This window comes from Hypanus sabinus, unplaced genomic scaffold (genome assembly GCF_030144855.1).
Source record: "Hypanus sabinus isolate sHypSab1 unplaced genomic scaffold, sHypSab1.hap1 scaffold_2803, whole genome shotgun sequence".
Classification (NCBI taxonomy): Eukaryota; Metazoa; Chordata; class Chondrichthyes; order Myliobatiformes; family Dasyatidae; genus Hypanus; species Hypanus sabinus.
Window position 1 is genome coordinate 1 of NW_026780943.1, and position 20,391 is coordinate 20,391.

The 20,391-nt window shown below is 44.2% G+C and overlaps 1 protein-coding gene across 1 annotated transcript; it reads left to right on the forward strand.

Moving 5' to 3' along the window:
- The first annotated feature begins 2,161 nt into the window (after positions 1-2,161).
- Positions 2,162-15,665, forward strand: LOC132388234 (gastrula zinc finger protein XlCGF26.1-like). Its single transcript, XM_059960578.1, has 2 exons — positions 2,162-2,280; positions 7,908-15,665. Exon 2 carries the CDS (start codon positions 8,314-8,316, stop codon positions 9,703-9,705), a length of 1,392 nt encoding a protein of 463 aa, XP_059816561.1. The 5' UTR covers positions 2,162-2,280; positions 7,908-8,313; the 3' UTR covers positions 9,706-15,665.
- The last annotated feature ends 4,726 nt before the right edge of the window (positions 15,666-20,391 follow it).

A 20,391-nucleotide genomic window follows, 5' to 3' on the forward strand; every position in this document is an offset into this window, starting at 1 on the left:
GTGCCTCAGACAGCTGGGATGTTGCAATTGTTACGTACCAGCAGCAACAGATCACTAATGGAGTCTGGCTTCCATGTTATAACCAATATCTTTATTAGTATTGTAACGGGGTCCTGAATTACCCCTATGAACTGTGTTTTTTGAAAAGAGAGTGGGAGTTGTTGTTCAACACCGATCACCTTGTTGGAGAGAGGGAGTGGGGGAGACAGAGAGAGAAAGACTGCTCAGAGATGGTGTTATGGTTTCTCTGCAAGCATGTTTACACTTTTACAAGGACACTGTCAGCGTCTGTGTTCTTACAGAGAGAGAGAAGGGAGGAACTGTTTGATGGACAGCTGGGGCTCAGCACAATGAGATAAGTAGGAGGTCCGCTGGTAGACCTCCAGACACATGGTTTTGGACACTGAATGAGCTTTGCTGTGTTCACAGAAAAAGGTGGGTTTTGGATGATCGATCAGTGGCACTAGCAGTGTGAAAAGGCTGTGACCGGTGGGGAGATATTCGTGTGTCCAACCCTCGCCTGGGTTAATAACTCCACCACAGAAGAACGGTCCCGTTTGTAGTGGTCACAGTCGGTGACTTCCAAAGGATTTCGGAGGACGACGGGACTATCGACGGCGTCAGCTTACCTGAAGACTCAAACCGTCCCTCTGTCTCTCTCCATCACTACTCGACTCAATCCCACGAACTGAACTGAACTTCACTCATCACCGTAAGACGGTATCCATTCACCCCGAGGCGTGAAGACACATATAATCATTGCTAACCTGTTTGATATATCTGCATTTATATTGCTGTATCGCGTAGTTACTGATAAACAGCATTAGTTTACAGCAATACCAGACTCCACGGTGTTTTCTATTTCTGCTGGTTCTTTAACCCGTCACGGGGAACGTAACAGTATCTACTCCGAATATAAAAGATTAAAGGAAATAAACAGAACTTAACAGTGTAATGCGTATATATAGCTCCCAGACTATCAAGCTTGAGAAACCATGCTTAAAGTCTTCAGATGGTAAAGTGGAAAAGTTCAGTAATCCACGGAATAAGTGAGTGAGAGGAGAGATTTGTAAATCAACACGAAAATGTAGACGAGAAAGCAATTACGAAGAATTCAACACATATTCCGCGCTGTGTAAACGAAATAACAGTCGCCGAAGATCTTATCCGTCGATTAGTTCCGAAATCCTCTTCGAAATATCACCAGGTGACAGTGACAGGAATATCGCCTTCAAGTGGTTACCACAGAACACCCCGATTCCACGTAAGGGCCAACAAAACAGATACCACAGGATGCTCCAGAAAATCCACACATATGGATGATACGAAGTGACAGGCACACATCCGTTGTGCACTGCGTGCCGATGATCAGATCAACCCAACCTTTTGGGCAAGGAAGAGTTGCATCCCATAGCAGTCACACGCTGAAGTTCCAACAGCTTGTCCCCCTCTCCCTCTCCCGCTCCCGCTCCCTCAGGCTGCTGCAGCTTGTGTCTGACGTCACAGCCCCGCCTCACTCAGCCACTTAAAGCGACACTCACAGTAAACGAACCTGCGGTCTCGTAACACAATGCACCTCTAAAGTCTGACAGCAGAATAGCGAGTTAATCTTCGATGATGCAGAGTCAGAAACCGAAGATTTGCCAGACTGAGTCGGGGCTCCAGAGAGAGATGGGTTCCAGAGGAGGAGGACGAATAAGACCAGCACGATGTGGTTAAAAGTGAAAGATTAGAAGCATTTGGAAACTGGTTGATCGAAAAAAAAGGTGGTTAATTTCAGCAAAACACAGGTGGAAATCAACAGATCAGGCAGAAATTTTGGAGAGCAATACATAGAAAACGTTTAGACAGAGCCCCTTCCGCATGCCTAGCCTGTGTACTCCGCTGCTTAGTTGCTCTCTGAATTGCAGAGTTCCTCCAGCGTATTGTGTGTGTGCGTCTCTATATTTCCAGCAACTGCAGAATCTCCTATGTTTTATATCAGCATTTTACATTGGCATTAGATACACGTTGATATTGAGTATATTGTTTATGGGAGCCGCTCTCTGCGTTAAAACAGCGGCAGATTTTTTCTATACCCACGATAAAAAAAAATGAGGTATGGACATTGAACCGGTGCTTGCAGAAAGGTTTAATGGCACCTTGATTACCCATAGGGCCATGCGTTAAGAATTTCGCCGGTGCTGAAGCGCCGATCAAATGCGCAGGCGTCAGGCTGAGGACGTCCCTGAGTTTCACGCATGCGCGCAGTACACAAGGCTTTGAAAATGTCGGTTGCAGGTAAGAGCGATTCTCCATGGGTTAATCTTAAACAGCGACTTCGGGACGATTCTTGTGAAATCCGGACACCGTGATCCGCAATCCCGGGACAGTCCTGCCCTCTTCCCTCTCTCTCTGCCCCACGATCCGTACACGAGCCCCGGGGAGCTACCGGCTGCTGAGTGAATGGGAACCGATGGATCTCTCAGACAGAGCTGAGCTCCAGCTATCTGAATGTAAGGATTAGGAACTCGGAGAAAGGGAACACATTCTTTTACATCAGCAGTTGAGAAAATCGGCATTAGTACTCTTTTCCATAGATGCTGCGTGGCCTGCTGAGCTCCTCCAGTATTTTGTGCGTGTTGCTTCCTCAACCTCAGGGGTGGGCAAACTTTTTGACTTGTGGGCCACAAAGGTTCTAAAATTTGACAGGGGGGCCGGACCAGGAGCAGATGGACGGAGTGTTTTGGTAATACACCTCATAAGAGAAGTCCCATAGTATTTAGCTATTTATTGAAATGACTTTTAAAACACTGAAAATTAAATGAATAAAATACAGCTTTTTTAAATAGTAACAGTTAATATTTTAAAGCACAGAAAATTCTGTTATCCTTCAAGATATTATCATCAACTTGTCCTGCTCCTTCTTATTCAATTGTCCCCTGTGCCAAAACTCAACAACGACCAGCCAGTATGCGGAGCGCGTTATTTGATCTGGAGCACATTTTTTATTTTGAGAACGTACGTGCACCTGCGCACTACTAAGGTCCATCACTTAACAGAAATGACATGTAACATGTAAGGCTTATTGAAAAAAATATTTTCAAATGCATTTTTTACATAACACAATGAAGAAACTTATGTTTAATTTCAGTGGGAACAGTGTTGTTGGACTCCCTTTTTAGCCAGCGCATCAAAGTCTAGATTTAGTTTTGTTGTTGCGATTCTCAGGATGGATCTGAGGTGTTGGTCAGTTAACTTGGAGCTGTGGCTGGCTTTGTTGATGTTCATGACGCTGAATGCCTGTTCACACAAATAGGTCGAGCCGAACAAAGAGTAAAGCGCAAATGTGGAGTAATAGGCTTCACCTCAACAAAGGTCAATGTGTCGCGGTGTGCTACATGCAGCGCTAAAATTACTACACAGAGTCGGTAACTGCAGTCGAAGAAAAAAACTTTATTCGAAATCCCCAGCCTCACTTCTAAGCCTCCCTCAACCTGCCCTCCTGCACAGAGGCTCCAAAGCTCAGTGCTCGCAAATCCCTGCAGGCTATCTCCCTTAGCCGGAACGCTGGCTAATTGTGAGCCGGTTCGGATGTGCCAGGAAATGGGTCGCCCCAAATGTATATGGAGTGCGTCATCTATTGGGAAAACACCAGAATTGCGGGGAAAAACGTTAACAAGGTTTATTAATATAATTTCATCAAGTTCTGCGGGCCGGAGGCCCCCGGGACGTAGTTTGCCCATGCATGACTTAGCGACTCTGCAGTGGAACCAATTATTACAAATTAGAGGGGAGATTATTACAAATTAGAGGGGTATTAGAGGGAAGGAGGGGAGACCTCCAATGTCCTTGATGCCCTCACCTACAAGATGTGCAGCTTGTAACCCTGCACTTCAATGAGCTGCAACTTGAAATGGCTGAATTCCAGATCATCCAGCAGTTGGAGTGGTTGACAGATATGACATGAAGATGGGTGAGTTACTCCCAAGGTGCAGGACACTGGAAACTGGATGAGAATCAGGAAGGGGAATGAGGTTAAATAGGCATTGCAGAGTACTCTAGTGGCCATCCCCCACAACAACAGGTGGACCAGTTTAGAAACTGTTGGGGGGAATTACCTGGCAGAGGAAAGTCAAAGGGCTGATAGGGGATTCATTAATTAGAGGAACAGAACAAGAGGGGACAAATATTCTGGTGGTAAGGCTTGCTAGTGGTAGTGAGCAGGGGAGAGGGTGATGTGGTTAAAATAAGTTGTAGGGGGAATGGGAGCCAGAATGACAGACAGATAGTGGAGAGTGTGAATTGAATTGACTTTATTAGATACATACTTCATAAACATGAAGAGTAGAAATATTTACCTTACATCTCCATACAAATGTGCAATGTGTAATTTATATAGATAGTTTGCACATAGGACAGTCAATATAACATTGAAATGCAATTGTATCAGCATGAATTAATTAGTCTGATGGCCTGTTGGAAGATGATGTCCTGGAGCCTGTTGCTCATTTTGCTGTGGTACCGTTTCCTGGACGGTAGCAGCAGGAACAGTGTGTGGTTGTGGTGAATTGGGCCTGTTTGTCCCTGGTATTCGTTCAGCCCTTTTTACACACCTGTCTGTGTAAATGTACTGAATCATGGAAAGTAGATTGTGCAATGTATAATTTCCTTGTTTATATTTAGAGACATTTTTTGGTGTATAAAATGATGAGGGGTATTGAGCGTGTGAGTGGCCAGAAGAGTGTTTTTTTTTCCAGGGTTGAAATGGATAATGCCACGTTTCCACACTCCCATAGATCCTTTGTCCATCTCCTGAGTAAATAGAGTTTGAGAAATATTTAAGATCTCCCCCGTCTGCTTTGGTTCCACACGTGGATTGCCATTCCGGTCTTCCAGAGGACCACCTTTGTGCCTTGCAATCTTTTTGCACTTCATCTATCACTAGAATCCCTGAGGATTATCCTTCACCTTTTCTGTGACAGCAACCTCATGCCATCTTTTAGCCATCCTGTTTGATTTCTTATGTATTCTCTTGCGTTTCTTATACTCCATAAGAAACTGATTGCCTATCCCTGTTATGCAATTCCATTTTGTGCTTTACCAGGGTCTCAATATCTCTTGCAATCCAAGTTTCCCTACAGTTTCTGTCTTTACCTTTTATTCTGACATACCCGCTTACTACTTTCAAAATTTTGTTTTGAAGGCCTCCCATTTACCAAGCACACCTTTGCCATAAAGCAGCCTTTCCCAATCCAAGGTTGCCAGATCCTAGTGTTGATTCCAGGTGTTGATCATGCCCTGAACACATCCAACTTTCCTACGCTGCTCCTTGTATTGAAATATACAGGGCTCCGCATATTCACTGCACCACGCTCAACTTTTTCATTCCTGACTTTGTCTGAGGCCTGAACAACAACTGTCTCCACAAACTCTCCACTATCTGTTATGTTATTCAGGCTCCCATTCCCCTGCAACTTTAGTTTAACCCCTCTTACCCCCACCCCCCCACCATGCAGATCTATCACCCCTTTGGCTTTCATCGCCCAGATCAATAAAAAGGAGGTGCATACCAGGTACAGGCAGATAGGAACAAATGGGGTACTTATGAAATACAGGAAATTCAAGTGAACACTTATAAAAGAAATAAAAGAAGGCATGAGGTTGCCCCAGCAGACAAGGTGAAGAAGAATCCTCAGGGATTCTGCAGATATGTTACGAGCAAACAGATTGCAAGGGAAAAAATTAATTCTCTGGAAGATCAGAATGGTAATCCATATGAAGGGATAACTTAGACTTGGGGAGGTTTTTTGCATCCGTATTTACTCAAGAGATGAGCACATAGTCTATAGAAGTGAGGCAAAGCCACGTCAACTTCATGGACCCTGTACAGATTACAGAGATGGAGGGGGTTGCTGTCTTGAGGCAAATTAGTGTGGATCAATCCCCAGGGCCTGACAAGTTGTTCACTAGGACCCTGCAGAAGGCAAGTGCAGAAATTATTGGGGCCTTCGCACAGATACTTAAATCATCCTTAGTGACAGGTGAGCTACTGGAGGATTGGAGGACTGACAATGTTGTTCTGCTGTTCAAGAAAGGCTGTAAAAATAAACTAGGAATTTATACGTTGGTGGGCTTGACATCAGAACTGGGAACGTTTTTGGAATGTGTGTGCAGGAACCAGGTATATACTGTAAGTATTTGGATAGCTGTGGACTGATAAAGGATAGACAGCATGGCTCCAGCCAATCTTATAGAGTCTTTCGAGGAAGTTATCGGGAAAGTGGATGAAGGCAAGGCAGTAGATGTTGTCTGCATGGACGTTAGCAAGGCACTTGACAAAGTCTCATATGGGAGGTTGGTCAAGAAGGTTCAGTCACTCAGCATTCCAGATGATACAGTAAATTGGATGAGACACTGTCTTTGGGATAAGCCAGAGTGTGGTAGCAGATGGTTGCCTCTCTGACTGGAGGCCTGTGACTAGTGTTTGCCACAGGGATCAGTGCTGGATCTGTTGTTCTTTGTCATCTATATCAGTAATCTGGATGATAGTGTGGTTAACTGAATCAGCAAATTTGTGGATGACAACAAGACTGGGGGTTTGGTGGACTGCAAGAAGACTATCATGGCTTGCAGTGTGATCTGGACCAGGTGGGAAAATGGTTTTAGAAATGGTAAATGGAATTTAATGCAGACCAGTGTGAGTTGTTGCACTTTGGTATGACCTACCAAGGGAGGTCTTTCACAGTGACTGGTCGGGCACGGAGGAGTGTTGTAGAAGAAAGGGTCAAAGGAATACAAGTCCTTAATTCACTGAAGGTGATATCACAGGTAGATAGAGATGGAAAGAATGATTTCAGCCCATTGCCCTTCATGAACCAAAGTACTGATAACAATAGATGGATGTTGAAGACCTTGGTGAGGCCTAATTTGAAGTATTGTGTGCAGTTTTGGTCACCTGCCTACAGGAAAGATGTAAAAGAAGTTCAGAGATTTCAGAGAAAATTCACAAGGATGTTGCCAGGTCTGGAGGATTTGGGTTATAAGGAAAGATTGAACAAATCAGGACTTTATTCCTTGGAATGCAGAAGATTGAGGGGAGATTTGTTTGTGATAGAGAGGCACAGGTAGTGTTAATGCAAACTGGCTTTTTCCACGAAGATTGGGTGGGACGACAACCAGAAGCCATGGGTTAAGGATGAAAGGCGAAATGTTAAGGAGAACATGAGGGGAAACTTCTTCACACAGACGGTCATCCGGGTGTGGAATGAGCAGCCAGCACAAGTGGAGCATGAGAGATCGATTTCAACACTTAAGAGGTTTGTGTAGGTACCTGGATGGTAAGGGTGTGGGAGTTGTCTGTTTAAATAGTTCAGCACAAACTAGATGGCCCAAAGGGCTTGTTTCTGTGTTCAAATTTTCTATGATTGTGACAAGAACCTGAAATAATACAAAATTTCACTCTAACCCCTTTTGACAGCTGTGTGAACCAACCAGTCATTTCAGCAGGAATTTTTTATATGGCGTTAAAACTGTGGCACATTACGTTAATAATACATAAAAGAAAATCCCTGCTGCATGTCAAGAAAAGCTATTTGTGTGAGAGTGTTTCAGTTACTGTGGGGTCAGGCACCCATGCAGCTCAGTGGGAACAGGGAATAATACCAATGGAGAGAGTCAAACTGAGCCAGGTCACAGATTGGAGGTGGCAGAAATGCCCCTTTCTTATAGAGACAGGAAGAACATCAGAGAATTGATGGTCATTCCAGATACCAGCACTCTGCCCGGTCAGGAGATGATTTCTCTCTCCAGCTTGGGTTGTACCTCACTGTAACAGTGTGATAACAGATCAAACTTTGGCAACTCAAGTAATCTCATCTGAGATGTTGTCCTACACCCATTGATGGATTTTGTAAATCTTTTTACAGGTTAAAAATGAGAAGGAATTCATCTCCAGGAAACTCAAACACGACACACCAGTTTTGTTGTCTCTGTCTGGGTATTTAAGAAGTGGAACAAGGGATCCAATTGACCACCCTTCCTGCTCAGACTGTGGGGAGGGATTCACTCGGTCATTTGACCAACTTGCACACCTGTAATTTACACAGGAGAAGGGCCTTTCACCTGCACAGACGGTGGGAATGGATTCACTTGGTTATCACAATTGAAGGTACATCAGCAAGTTCACACTGGGCAAGGCCATTCACCTGTTCTGTGTGTGAGAAGGGGTTCAGTCAGTCATCCCACCTGTGGACACACCAGTCAGTTCACACTGGGTAGAGGCTGGTCAACTGCTGAGTATCTGGGAAAGGATTCACTTAGTCATCTGATCTAATGGCACACCAGTGTGGTCACACTGGGGAGAAGCCATTCACCTGCTCAGTCTGTGGGAAAGGATTTACACAGTCATCTACCCTACTGGTACACCAGCGAGGTCACACTGGGGAGAAGCCGTTCACCTGCTCAGTCTGCAGGAAGGGATTCATTCAGTCATCCTACCTACAGAGACATCAGCGAGTTCACACTGGGGAGAAGCCTTTCACCTGCTCAGTCTGTGGGAAGGGATTCACTCAGTTAGCTAACCTACAGAATCACCTGCGAATTCACACTGGGGAGAAGCCGTTCACCTGCTCAGTCTGTGGGAAGGGATTCACTCAGTCAGCTAACCTACAGAATCACCTGCGAGCTCACACTGGGGAGAAGCCGTTCACCTGCTCAGTCTGTGGGAAGGGATTCACTGAGTTATCTAACCTGCTGAGTCACCAGCGAGTTCACACTGAGGAGAAGCCATTCACCTGCTCAGTCTGTGGGAAGGGATTCATTCAGTTAGTTAACCTACAGAATCACCTGCGAGTTCACACTGGGGAGAAGCCGTTCACCTGCTCAGTCTGTGGGAAGGGATTCATTCAGTCATCCAACCTACAGAGACATCAGCGAGTTCACACTGGGGAGAAGCCATTCACCTGCTCAGAATGTGGGAAGAGATTCACTGAGTCATCCACCCTGCTGGTACATCAGCGAGTTCACACTGGGGAGAGGCCGTTCACCTGCTCAATCTGTGGGAAGAGATTCACTAATTTTTCCAGCCTACAGAGACATCAGCGAGTTCACACTGGGGAGAGGCCATTCACCTGCTCAGTCTGTGGGAAGAGATTCACTGAATCATCCACCCTACTGGATCATCAGCGAGTTCACACTGGGGAGAGGCCATTCACCTGCTCAGTCTGTGGGAAGGGATTCATTAAGTCAGCTAACCTACGGAATCACCTGCGAGTTCACACTGGGGAGAGGCCATTCACCTGCGCAGTCTGTGAGAAAGGATTCACTGTGTCATCCACCCTACAGAGACATCAGCGAGTTCACACTGTGGAGAAGCCGTTCACCTGCTCAGAATGTGGGATGGGATTCACTCAGTTAGCTAACCTACAGAGACATCAGCATGTGCATACTAGGGAGAAGCCATTCACCTGCTCAGAATGTGGAAAGGGATTCACTCAGTTATCCAGCCTACAGAAACATCAGCAAGTTCACACAGGGGAGAGGCAATTCACCTGCTCAGAATGTGGAAGGAGATTCGCTGACTCTTCTACCCTGCAGAGTCATCAGCGAGTTCACACTGGGGAGAGGCCATTCACCTGCTCAGTCTGTGGGAAGAGATTCACTCATTTATCCAGCCGACAGAGACATCAGCGAGTTCACACTGGGGAGAAGCCATTCACCTGCTGAGAATGTGGGAAAGGATTCACTCAGTCATCCCATCTGCTGGGACACCAGTCAGTTATTATGAATCCCTAGGTTTTGTTTGCTGTGGACATTCATTTTAAGAGAGAGAGTGATTAAGAAGGCGAATCAGTCTGGCTTGCAGCTTGTTTACATCGCTCACAGCTTGTTTAGTTTTAACCGAGGACACTGACACTCAGAGTCAGACAGAGACAAAGGAGGAAAAATGGCAAGAATCGAAACCAGGGAACTAGTGGCCAAGGGTCTCTGTTTGGAACTTTCCTTTGCCCACAAGGGTGGACAAATTATTGATTCACCATACATCGAATGTGTGGTTATCACCTCATTTGATCCATAGCAGTGGATCTGATTTGGATTTTGATTTGGATCTGCGGAGACCACTTATGTGTTAACCCTTGCCTGGCTGTGGTGTGGTAATTCATTTGAAGACAATACCACTTATGACAAGTCACTTTGGATGATAATTAGTATGTGGATTTGGAAGGATGACAGATAAAATCTACAGCGACCGTTGGTCTCGTTTTACCACCATGAAACCTGTGGAATACAACATAATTGCCTTCTCTCAACATTTACCCTGGATTACAAATATCTCTCTCTCATCACCTGTTCTGTAGTTGAACTGAACTTTCATACTTTACCATCTCAAGACTCCAAGCCTTGTTTCCCCCGAGCTCAATAGTTAGGGAATTTTATTTATACACATTTATACACATAACACTCACGAGGAAATCTGCAGATGCTGGAAATTCAAACCACACACAAAAAATGCTCGTGGAACACAGCAGGCCAGGCAGTATCTATATGGAGAAGAACTGCTGATGTTTCAGGCCAAGACCCTTCGTCAGGACTAACTGAAAGGAAAGATACTAAGAGATATGAAAGTAGTGGGGGGAGGGTGACATGCGAAATGATAGGAGAAGACCAGAGGTGGTGGGATGAAGCTATGAGCTGGAAAGGTGATCGGCGAAAGTGATGCAAAGCCGGAGATGGGAAAGCATCATTGGACAGGAGGCCTCGGGAGAAAGAAAGGTGGGGGGAAGCACCAGAGAGACATGGAAAACACGCAAACAATTGAATATGTCAGTGATGGGGTGAGAAGGGGAAGAGGGGCATTAACGGAAGTTAGAGAAGTCAATGTTCATCCCATCAGGTTGGAGGCTACCCAGCCGGTATATAAGGTGTTGTTCCTCCAACCTGAGTTTGGATTAATTTTGACAGGAGAGGAGGCCATGGATAGACATATCAGAATGGGAATGGGACGTGGAATTAAAATGTGTGGCTACTGGGAGTAGTCTGATGTTGCTGGTTCGTTTCTAAAGCGTTAGGGTTTGTAACAAAATGGGGCCTGCATCTGGGATATGAACAAATTTAGGGATTGATTTCATATCAATTTGATTGGGGAAATCCCTTTTGATTTATTTGTGTGTGGAAAATTAGCAGCAATGGATGTTGATAAATATCTGGAAGTGTGAACCTCTCAGGCATTAGAGGACACCAGAAGGATTGAGTTGTTGAGTATTGCTAAAACGTTAATACTTGCTAAGGTGAAATTGACAATGAGGATTGCACAGATGCAGAGGATAATAGCTGAACATTATGTATCTGAGCATGTGTTTAAAGTGGAGGAGGAGTTTCCTGAAAGTAAACCGAGTGAGCTTGAGATCCAGTACAAGTTAGAACAATTAAAGATGGAAGCTCCGGAAAGGCAGAGACAGTTTCAGGCTGGAGAGGCAGAAAAGCAGAAAGAAAATTCTCTTACAAAGTCTAATTAAGGGAAAGACTTAGTAAGCCTATTCTGCTTTGACAGTTGCTGAAGCAGCTTATTATTTATTTATTTATGCTGCCTCAATCATTGCCACTGGGCTATAAATGTGCAGGAGCTGTGTGTGGTTCAGTGCTTTGCTCAAGAACACAGACGCTGCCTCGGCTGAGGCTGAAACTCATGACTTTCAGATCGCGAGTTCAACACCTTAACCACATGGCCACGCACCACACATTCTGACTCAGTGAAACAGGCTGTGCTCAAAGCTTTCGAGTTGGTCCCAGAAGCAGACCGGCAAAAGTTTAGAAATTTGAAGAAATCTGTGAACCAGACATGTGGAATTTGCCTATGAGAAAATTGTGTGCATTGACCGCTGGTGCACATCTGAACATGTAAATGATTATTTTAACAGCTTGTAAGAGTTGGTTTTAATTGAAGAGTTCAGAAGGCGCGTCCCTGATGGCATAAAGATGTATTTAGATGGAAATGATGCTGCCACTATGCAGGAATCTGCTGGATTAGCAGACCAGTTTGCTTTAACTCATAAAGTTATGTTTACCCTGACTAAGAGTTTCCAAAAGGCTCTTGTCAAGTTGTGGGTAAACCTACTGAGCTCACCCCAGTGGCCTATACCTGTATTCGGTTAACCATTTTCCAAAGTTGTAGTGGATTGTGTTGGCCCATTGCCAAAGACTAAAGCTGACCATCAGTATCTGCTAACTATTATGAGTACCTCATCCAGATTCCCAGAGGCAATACCTCTCAGAAATATTAAAGCGAAGGCTCTTAACAAGATTTTCAGTTTATTTGGTTTGCCTAAAGAAATCCAGTCTGATCAAGGATGTAATTTTACATCTGGATTATTCCAGCAGGTAGTTTCTGAACTGGGAGCAGAACAAATTGCATCATCTGCGTACCGTACAGAATCAAAAGGGGCTTTAGATAGATTTCATTCTACCCTCAAAACAATGATTAAGACATATTGTGTTGAAAATGGAAAAGACTGCGATGAAGGAATACATTTGCTTTTGTCCACAGAAAGAGAGTCAGTACAGGAATCACCGGGCTTTACTCCATTTGAACTTGTATTTGATCGCAGAGGGACCTTTGACCTTGTTAAAAGGAACGGTGGATTGATGTTAACTCGATAGACTATGTTTTGAAGTTCAAAAATAAACTACAACAAGCCTGTAGTCTAGCGAGCCAAAACTTAAAGATATCTCAAAACAAAATGAAGTGTTGGTTTGATAACAGGACTCCCGAAAGAAAATACCAGGTGGGAGATAAGGTGCTTGCCTTATATTGACGAATCCACTTCAGGTGAAATTCAATACACCGTATGAAATAGTCTCCCAAATTAATGATGTGAATTATGTTATTAAAACACCCAACTGACTTGAACTAACACAGGTGGTACACATAAATATGATAAAGCCTTTTCTGACAAGCAGGCACCATCTGTGGGTGTTGTTATCAAAACAAATGAAACTGGCAACCCTGACAATGAAACACTTGACTCGTCTGAGACTTTTCAGAAGCCAAACATGGTCCCAGTTAGGCTAATGAATTCGGTTGTTCCAGAAAACATTGCTAACAAGTTGTCTCATCTGCAGCCAAAGCAACAACAACAGCTGAAGGAATTAATTCTGAAGTTTAAAGATTCATTTCCCGATGTTCCCAAGCAAACAACGGTCGCAGTACATGATGTAGATGTTGGTCAAGCCAAACTGATTAAACAACACCCACTTCACATGAACATGGAAAGGTGTAAATTGGCTGACCAGGGAATTGAGTATATGCTGGAGAATGGTATTATTACGCCTTCAAAATGAGATTGGAGTCACCCTGCGTTATTGTGCCCAAACCTGATGGTAGTGTTAGATTTTGCACTGATTATGGAAAGGTAAATGCAGTAGCAAAAACAGATGCTTAACCTATCTCTAGAGTGGATGATTGCACCGATAAGGCTGGAAAGGCTAATTTCTTACAAAGATTGATCTGTTGAAAGGGTATTGGTGTGTTCCATTGACGGATAGAGGTAGAGAAATCTCTGCGTTTGCGACACCATCTGGGTTGTATGAATACAATGTTTTGCCTTGTGGAAGGAAAAATACTCCATGAACATCCCAGAGAATGATTTATTTTGTAATTCGAGGGTTAGAACACTCAGATACCTATATTGATGACTTTAGTTACAGGGAGTGGCACTTGGGAAGAGCATATCTCTGCAGTAGAAAAGCTATTTGACAGGCTTTCCTAGGACAACCTTACAGTGAATTTGGCCATGCCAGTGTGACCTGTCTTGGCTATGTTGTCGGTCAAAGCAAGTTGGCTCCTGTTCGGGCAAAGGTCCAGGCAATTTCTCAAGCTCCTATTCTGACTACTAAGAAGGCTCTTAGAAGGTTTCTGGGAATGGATGGATGTTATCGTAAGTTCTGTAAGAACTTTGCTGCTATCGCTCTTCCTCTGACCAATCTCCTGAAGAAGTGTGAAAAGTTTGTTTGGACCGAGACTTGTCAGAAGGCATTTGATTGATTGTTATCAGTATTTGAGAGTAGGCCAATCAATGTAGTGCTGTCAGCAAATTTACTTAGCAGATTGGAGCTGTGGGTGTCAACACAAGTCATGGGTGCACAGAAAGTAAAGGAGGGGGCCAAAGAGACAACCCTGTGGGTTATGTGTGCTGAGGGTCAGAGAAACAGAGGAGATGGAGCCCACTCTTACAACATGCTGGCGATTTGACAGGAAGTCCAGGGTCCAGCGACACAAGGCAGGGTGAAGGCCGAGGTCTCTGAGCTCCATGTCGATACATCACGACTTACATGTGGCTACTTCTCTGCCCATGACTGCAAGGAACTGCAGAGAACTTTGGAGAGCAATCAGAGAAACAAGCCTCCACTCCATGGACTCTTCCCACACTTGCCCTCCCTCGGAAAAGCAGGCCATGTACTCAAATAACCTCATAACCTGGACAGCCTTGCTGCAAGCCCGCTCCCCCATCGGGGAAGAGATACAAAAGCCATAAAGTGCGTAACACCAGGCTGAAGGATGGCTTCCTGTCTGCAGTTATAAGCCAAATGAATGATAAAATAGACTCGACCTCAGAATGTAACTCGACGTGACCCTGCACCATATGTCTATCTGCACTGCACTTTCTCTGCAGCCACAATGCTTTGTTACAGTGATTATTTTGTTGTACATCAGCTCAATGTTCAGTTGTAATGTATCTATCTGTGCGGATGGTACATCAGGCAAGATTCTCACTGGAGCTCAGTACATGATGATAATAAATTAATTCCCCATTTTAATTGAGTGGAAATATTAGACAGACTGAGCTTCTGCTCTGGAACCGCAGAAGGAAACTGAACTGTTATCAGGTGACCGGTGGTGGGTCTCCCATATCAATATCTGAATCAGGTATAATAGCACCGGCATATGACATGAAATCCGTTGTACCTGTAATAAACTATTTTAATTGCGTAAATGCAATAAACTTTTAATTGTGTGGAACTATTTGACTGATTGGGTTGTTGCTTTGGAAATTCTGAAGTGAAGCTGAACTAAACTTTAAACATTTATAAGAAACTCAGAGAAATGGAAAAGGCTAAACTCTCACATAAACGGGTCAGACACCCAGAAACATCGGCTGCAATTCCGCACCTCAAAACAGTGAATAAAACATGTAGAGGCTATTGCAAAGAGAAAAAAAACATTGTCCACCCACAACGAGAGGACGTGACAGATCCGGATCTCACTGCCTTGTCTGAACGGGTGAAAGGTGAAGCTACACGTACACTTAGAGCAGTGAGCCGCAGATGCTGCAGATCTGCAGAAAATCATGAACGGGAAACGGGATCAGGTGATGGGTGGAGGGTCTCCCTCCTGAACCGGTGACTCTGCTCCTCGTCCCTCACACGCTGCCCGACCCATCCACCACATTCCCCACGTTATTCCATATTTACCCCAGATACATGTTTATTTTTCCACACCATATCTTTAAATACATGGATGGAAATTACAATGGACAATATAAGCTTCTGATAATCATAATCTGCAACAATTAGATTCATACTGGGAAAAAATGGTTTAACTACATCATGTCTCATAGGCCTGATTTGATTCTTACAAATTGATGAATATGTTCTAAAAAAACAAATTCACTCCCGACTTTTACATACTTCTTTCATTTTGCTTGCTTTTTCTTTCCACTTTTTCTATGTGTATACCTCAGATAAATACTTTGTGGAGATTGGTGATATATATGATTATATGATATATATGTACAATGTCTGAAATACATCTAACGGAAATGTTTGTTTGATGAACTTCATTAAAAAATAAATCACAAAAAAATCAAGGTGTCCGTTGGAATACGGGAAAAAGGAAATTAACTGAAATGAGGAGTCAACGGACCGCACCGTGACACGAATAGCATGCAGAATGATGTCGGGCCGAATGCATTTGTTTCCAATTAACTTAGTGTCGTTGAAGGTGCTGCTCCATACAAATGTCATCATTCATAGCTCACGATGTATGTCACAATTTTAACATAAACCAACTCCAGACTCCAGACTCTTGTTCTAAAATTAGCTTAGGGAATGCAGAATCTACTTTAAGACTATTTACCAGATCAGAGGAACAGCGGATAAGAATGAGAAAAAAAATACACCCGCGCACATTGAATCAGAGACTCACAAGACCATGATAACACTTTTTCACACTGTAGCAAAGACTGACAGGTACAGTATGAAACCCACACTCTCACGCTGTTGCAGAGACCAGCATGTACATAAAGAAATGCATACACTCACACCGAACCTGAGCGTGACACCTTCAGAACCTCACACTCTCAGTCTGTACCACTGATTTGCACAAAATGAACCCCACACTCTCACAGTGCACTGAGGCCACTGATTACAAAATGAACCACTTCTCTTCACACTATTCCCGCGGCAAGACGGTAGAAACTGATCAACACACTCGATTGAATGTCTCCAGTTTGTTGATTGCCTTTGTCTTGCGGTCGTTCTCTATCACTAACCCGCAATTTATGTGAATTTCATATCAATCGTCTTCTCAATTTCAGCTCGAAACCTACTGCATCCTGAATCCTTTTCTGTCCAGCACACTGAACTATTATTCTCTGTTCTTCCAACTCACTGTGTTATTCCTCTCGTTCCGCTATGAATGACTCTTGTTTCTGCAACCTGGTCCTGCGATAGTTTCAATGAAACTCCAGCCTAATCAGTAAGCAGACTCTGTTCAATCATGGCCAGTCATGGAAGAGAAAGACATAAACAGGGCCGTCGGCAAATAACGTAATATAGTTACCGGAGAGAGGTTGAGAGATGCTTACACACACACACACACACACACACACACACACACACACACACACACACACGCACGCACGCAAGCACGCACGCACACATGCACAGACACACACACACACGCAGGCACACCTCTCTCTCTCTCTCTCTCTCTCACACACACACACACACACACACACACGCACACATACGCACACACACACACACACACACACACACACTTCAACACGCTCACGGATACACATACAGATACGAAAGATGTGGGGTAGATAGATTAAGTGATGGAGGGAACCGTCACAACTCTGGACTTCGACGTATCAAAATTCAATATCATACTGGAGTAGGTGATCTAAATGAAGCAAGCATTAATGTCGTCTAGACCCTAATGTCGTCTAGGGTGAACTGGACAGAGAGTTTGTGTACACAGCGGGTATGTTTTATCTCTGGTGGCACATTGTTCGACGGGGTGGGGTGGGTTTGTTGCCGGAACTATGACGCCAGATTCTCAGTAGTTAATCAATCAAATGTGAAACGAGACTTCACTCACACTCCTGCTCACAAACTCTCTCAGAACCACACGGAACAAGACTGTTACTATTTTATCAGTGAACATGGATGTCGCGATACAGGCCAGACCGATACTGTCATCAGAAAATCGAAATGATCATTATATTACTTATCAGTGGAAATCACTCGAATAAACTCACTCTCTGGTTCACAAACAAAAGAGAGCAGAGATACACGGTGAAGGTAGCAATTTCGAATTGTTGAGAGAAAAGTATTCGTATAAATGCTGCTCGAACACGGAATGTGCTGCCTATGTGAGTTTTATTTCAATCAGATGCAGAATGAAACCCATACTCTCAAAAAGTAACAGAAAATGACAGATACAGAGTGAAACCCACACTCTCACACCGTAGCGGAAACTAACAGATACAGAATGAAACTCATATTCTCACACTGTAGCAGAGACTGGCAGATACAGAATGAAACCCACACTCTCACACTGTAGCAGAATCTAACAGATACAGAATGAAACTCATATTCTCACACTGTAGCAGAGACTGACAGATACAGAATGAAACTCACACTCTCACTCTGTAGCAGAGACTGACAGATCCAGAATGAACTCCACACTCTCACAGTGTAACAGAAACAGGATATATTTGCAGATAAAACCGCAGATGTGACAATGAAAATTGCCAAATATGCAGGAAAAATCGATTCCGGATTGTTTATGGCAAGAGAACCACAGTGAAAGTTTCTGGTTGGAAAATGGGAACAGTCGTGACCGCTGCCAATACAACTGTGGAACGTTGTAAATGAAGCCCGCTCATTACTCATTTAATGGTTTCATTACACATTTTGATCCAATTACACAGAGGGATCAGACTGAGGTAAAGCCAATTGATAGTGACGTGTTCCTGTTACATTTCCACATTATTTGCCCCTGAGACACTGCCGATGATGCAATTTGTTTGTTCAGTAACAGTGGTCCAATGTGGGACTTGTCACTGGAGATCGATCCCCTGTATAAATCAGAGCCTGTTTCAGTACGTCAGTCCAGAGTGTCTTGCCGAGCTTTGGAATTCAGAGCAATAGCGTTCGCTGCGTCACTCAGGTGGGATATCCAGTAATCTGGCGGATAGAAGACATTTACTACCCTGTTATTTCAGCCGCTGGAATTCCCGGTATGCCGCTGTCACACCTGCAAACGGCAGAAACTGAGAGTTAATACGAATATTCTTATTCTGAAGTGTTTTTCTCGCTACTTGTTTCCATAGTCGCCAGTCAAGTCCCCGCATTTCAGTCGGGCAGAAGGCTCTGGCAATATTAATCCCTTTGCTTTCGTAGCAGGCATCGTTCCATATTGGAGCCGAGATGCTATCTGATTGAAATCCTCTCCGCTGTCCCGATACATAGAATAACGGTGAATTGAAATGTCTGCACAGGAGGGTACCGGGTTATACCGCATCTGTGAGAACCAGTCGTCCTTCTGTGGGTCTGTCCGTAGGAATTGCGTGTGAATTGTGTGACTGGATAATGGGACAACGTTAAGGGCTAATTTATTTTAGAAATGTGATCAGAGGGAACTGCAGATGCGGATTTAATTTTGTTCCTGTGATGCGGTTGTTTCATGTCCATCCTTCACTGTTTTTGCCCCCTAACTCTCAACTCTCAACTGCGGCCGAGAAAGCCTTTAAGCAGCTCCGCTCTCGTTGGTTTTGATAATTTCCCCCAGATTTAACACATTTACAAAACTCGTGGCAAGTTCTCTGTCACGCCAATAATGCACAGTCAGCGGGTTCATATGTTCTGCGTCCGGTTTTGAGACAGAAACAAATCACAAGATCTAATCTAAGTCTATCACACTGCTGCTCAATTTCCTGAACTCGTCAGTAATTTCACTGCTTCCTTCCCTCTCTCTTGCAGTTAACCTGGTGGCGATTGTTATCCTGTTCCGTGGAAAGTGCGGTCTCTCCAAATGTATCACTCGCTACCTACTGGGAATGGCAGTGGCTGATCTCATGGTCGCTCTCTCTGAACCTTTACTGAAGTGGACTGTTATGATATACTTCAGATTTTCTGTCTTCCGTTTGCAGGGTCGTTTATTGCCTGCTTTTAGCCAGCACCGGGATCTCTGTCTGGCTGACAGTCGCGTTCACCTGTGACAGATTTGTGGCCATTTGTTGTGCAAAGCTGAAAATAAAATATTGCACGGAAAGAACAGCGGCTGTGGTTATCGGAACAGTGAGTGTCCTGGGTTGTTTAGAAAGTATCCCTTTCTACTTCACATTGCAACCTACGAAGATAATTAATGGAGTTTTCCATGGTTGCGTGATCAAAGCGAGCTTCTCTACGTCCCCCTCGTGGGCCGCATTTGAGATGATTCATCGCATTTTCATGCCTTGTCTCCCGTTGTTTCCGCATTTGAGATGATTCATCGCATTTTCATGCCTTGTCTCCCGTTGTTTCTGATTTTATTGTTCAATGTTCTGACCGTTAGATGGATGTTTTTCGCCAATCAAGTCCGAATGGGGCTTCGGGGCCGGAACAACGGAAAGAATGACAAGGATCCAGAGACGGAGAACCGAAGGAAATCGGTCGTTTTACTGTTGAGTATAACCGGGAGTTTTATATTTCTGTGGTTAACACGGGTGGTAATTGATATCTACCAGTGGATTACAAAAATCACTCGCTACTCGGCCGTGGGTCCTGTTTATATCGCAGACTCCACGGCGGCGATGCTGCAGATCCTCAGCTCCTGCACCAACACATGTACTTACGCCGTGACTCAGAGCAAGTTCAGAGAGGAGCTGAAGAACGCGGTGAAATTCCTGCTGAAACTGATAACTAAATATGTTAAATCATAGAGCGACAGTTTCGTTCTGCAGTAGACAGGACTTAAACACCACCTTCCCTCTATATCTGACTGCCGATATGTAGAACAACCGCGAACAGCTGAGCTCTCTAAAATACGCATATGTTTCTTTTTCAACTCCGGCTCCATCTCCGGACGGCTCTCTCTTTGTCCCAGCATATTCCCGTCTTTACCTCCGTTCACGTCCCAAGGCC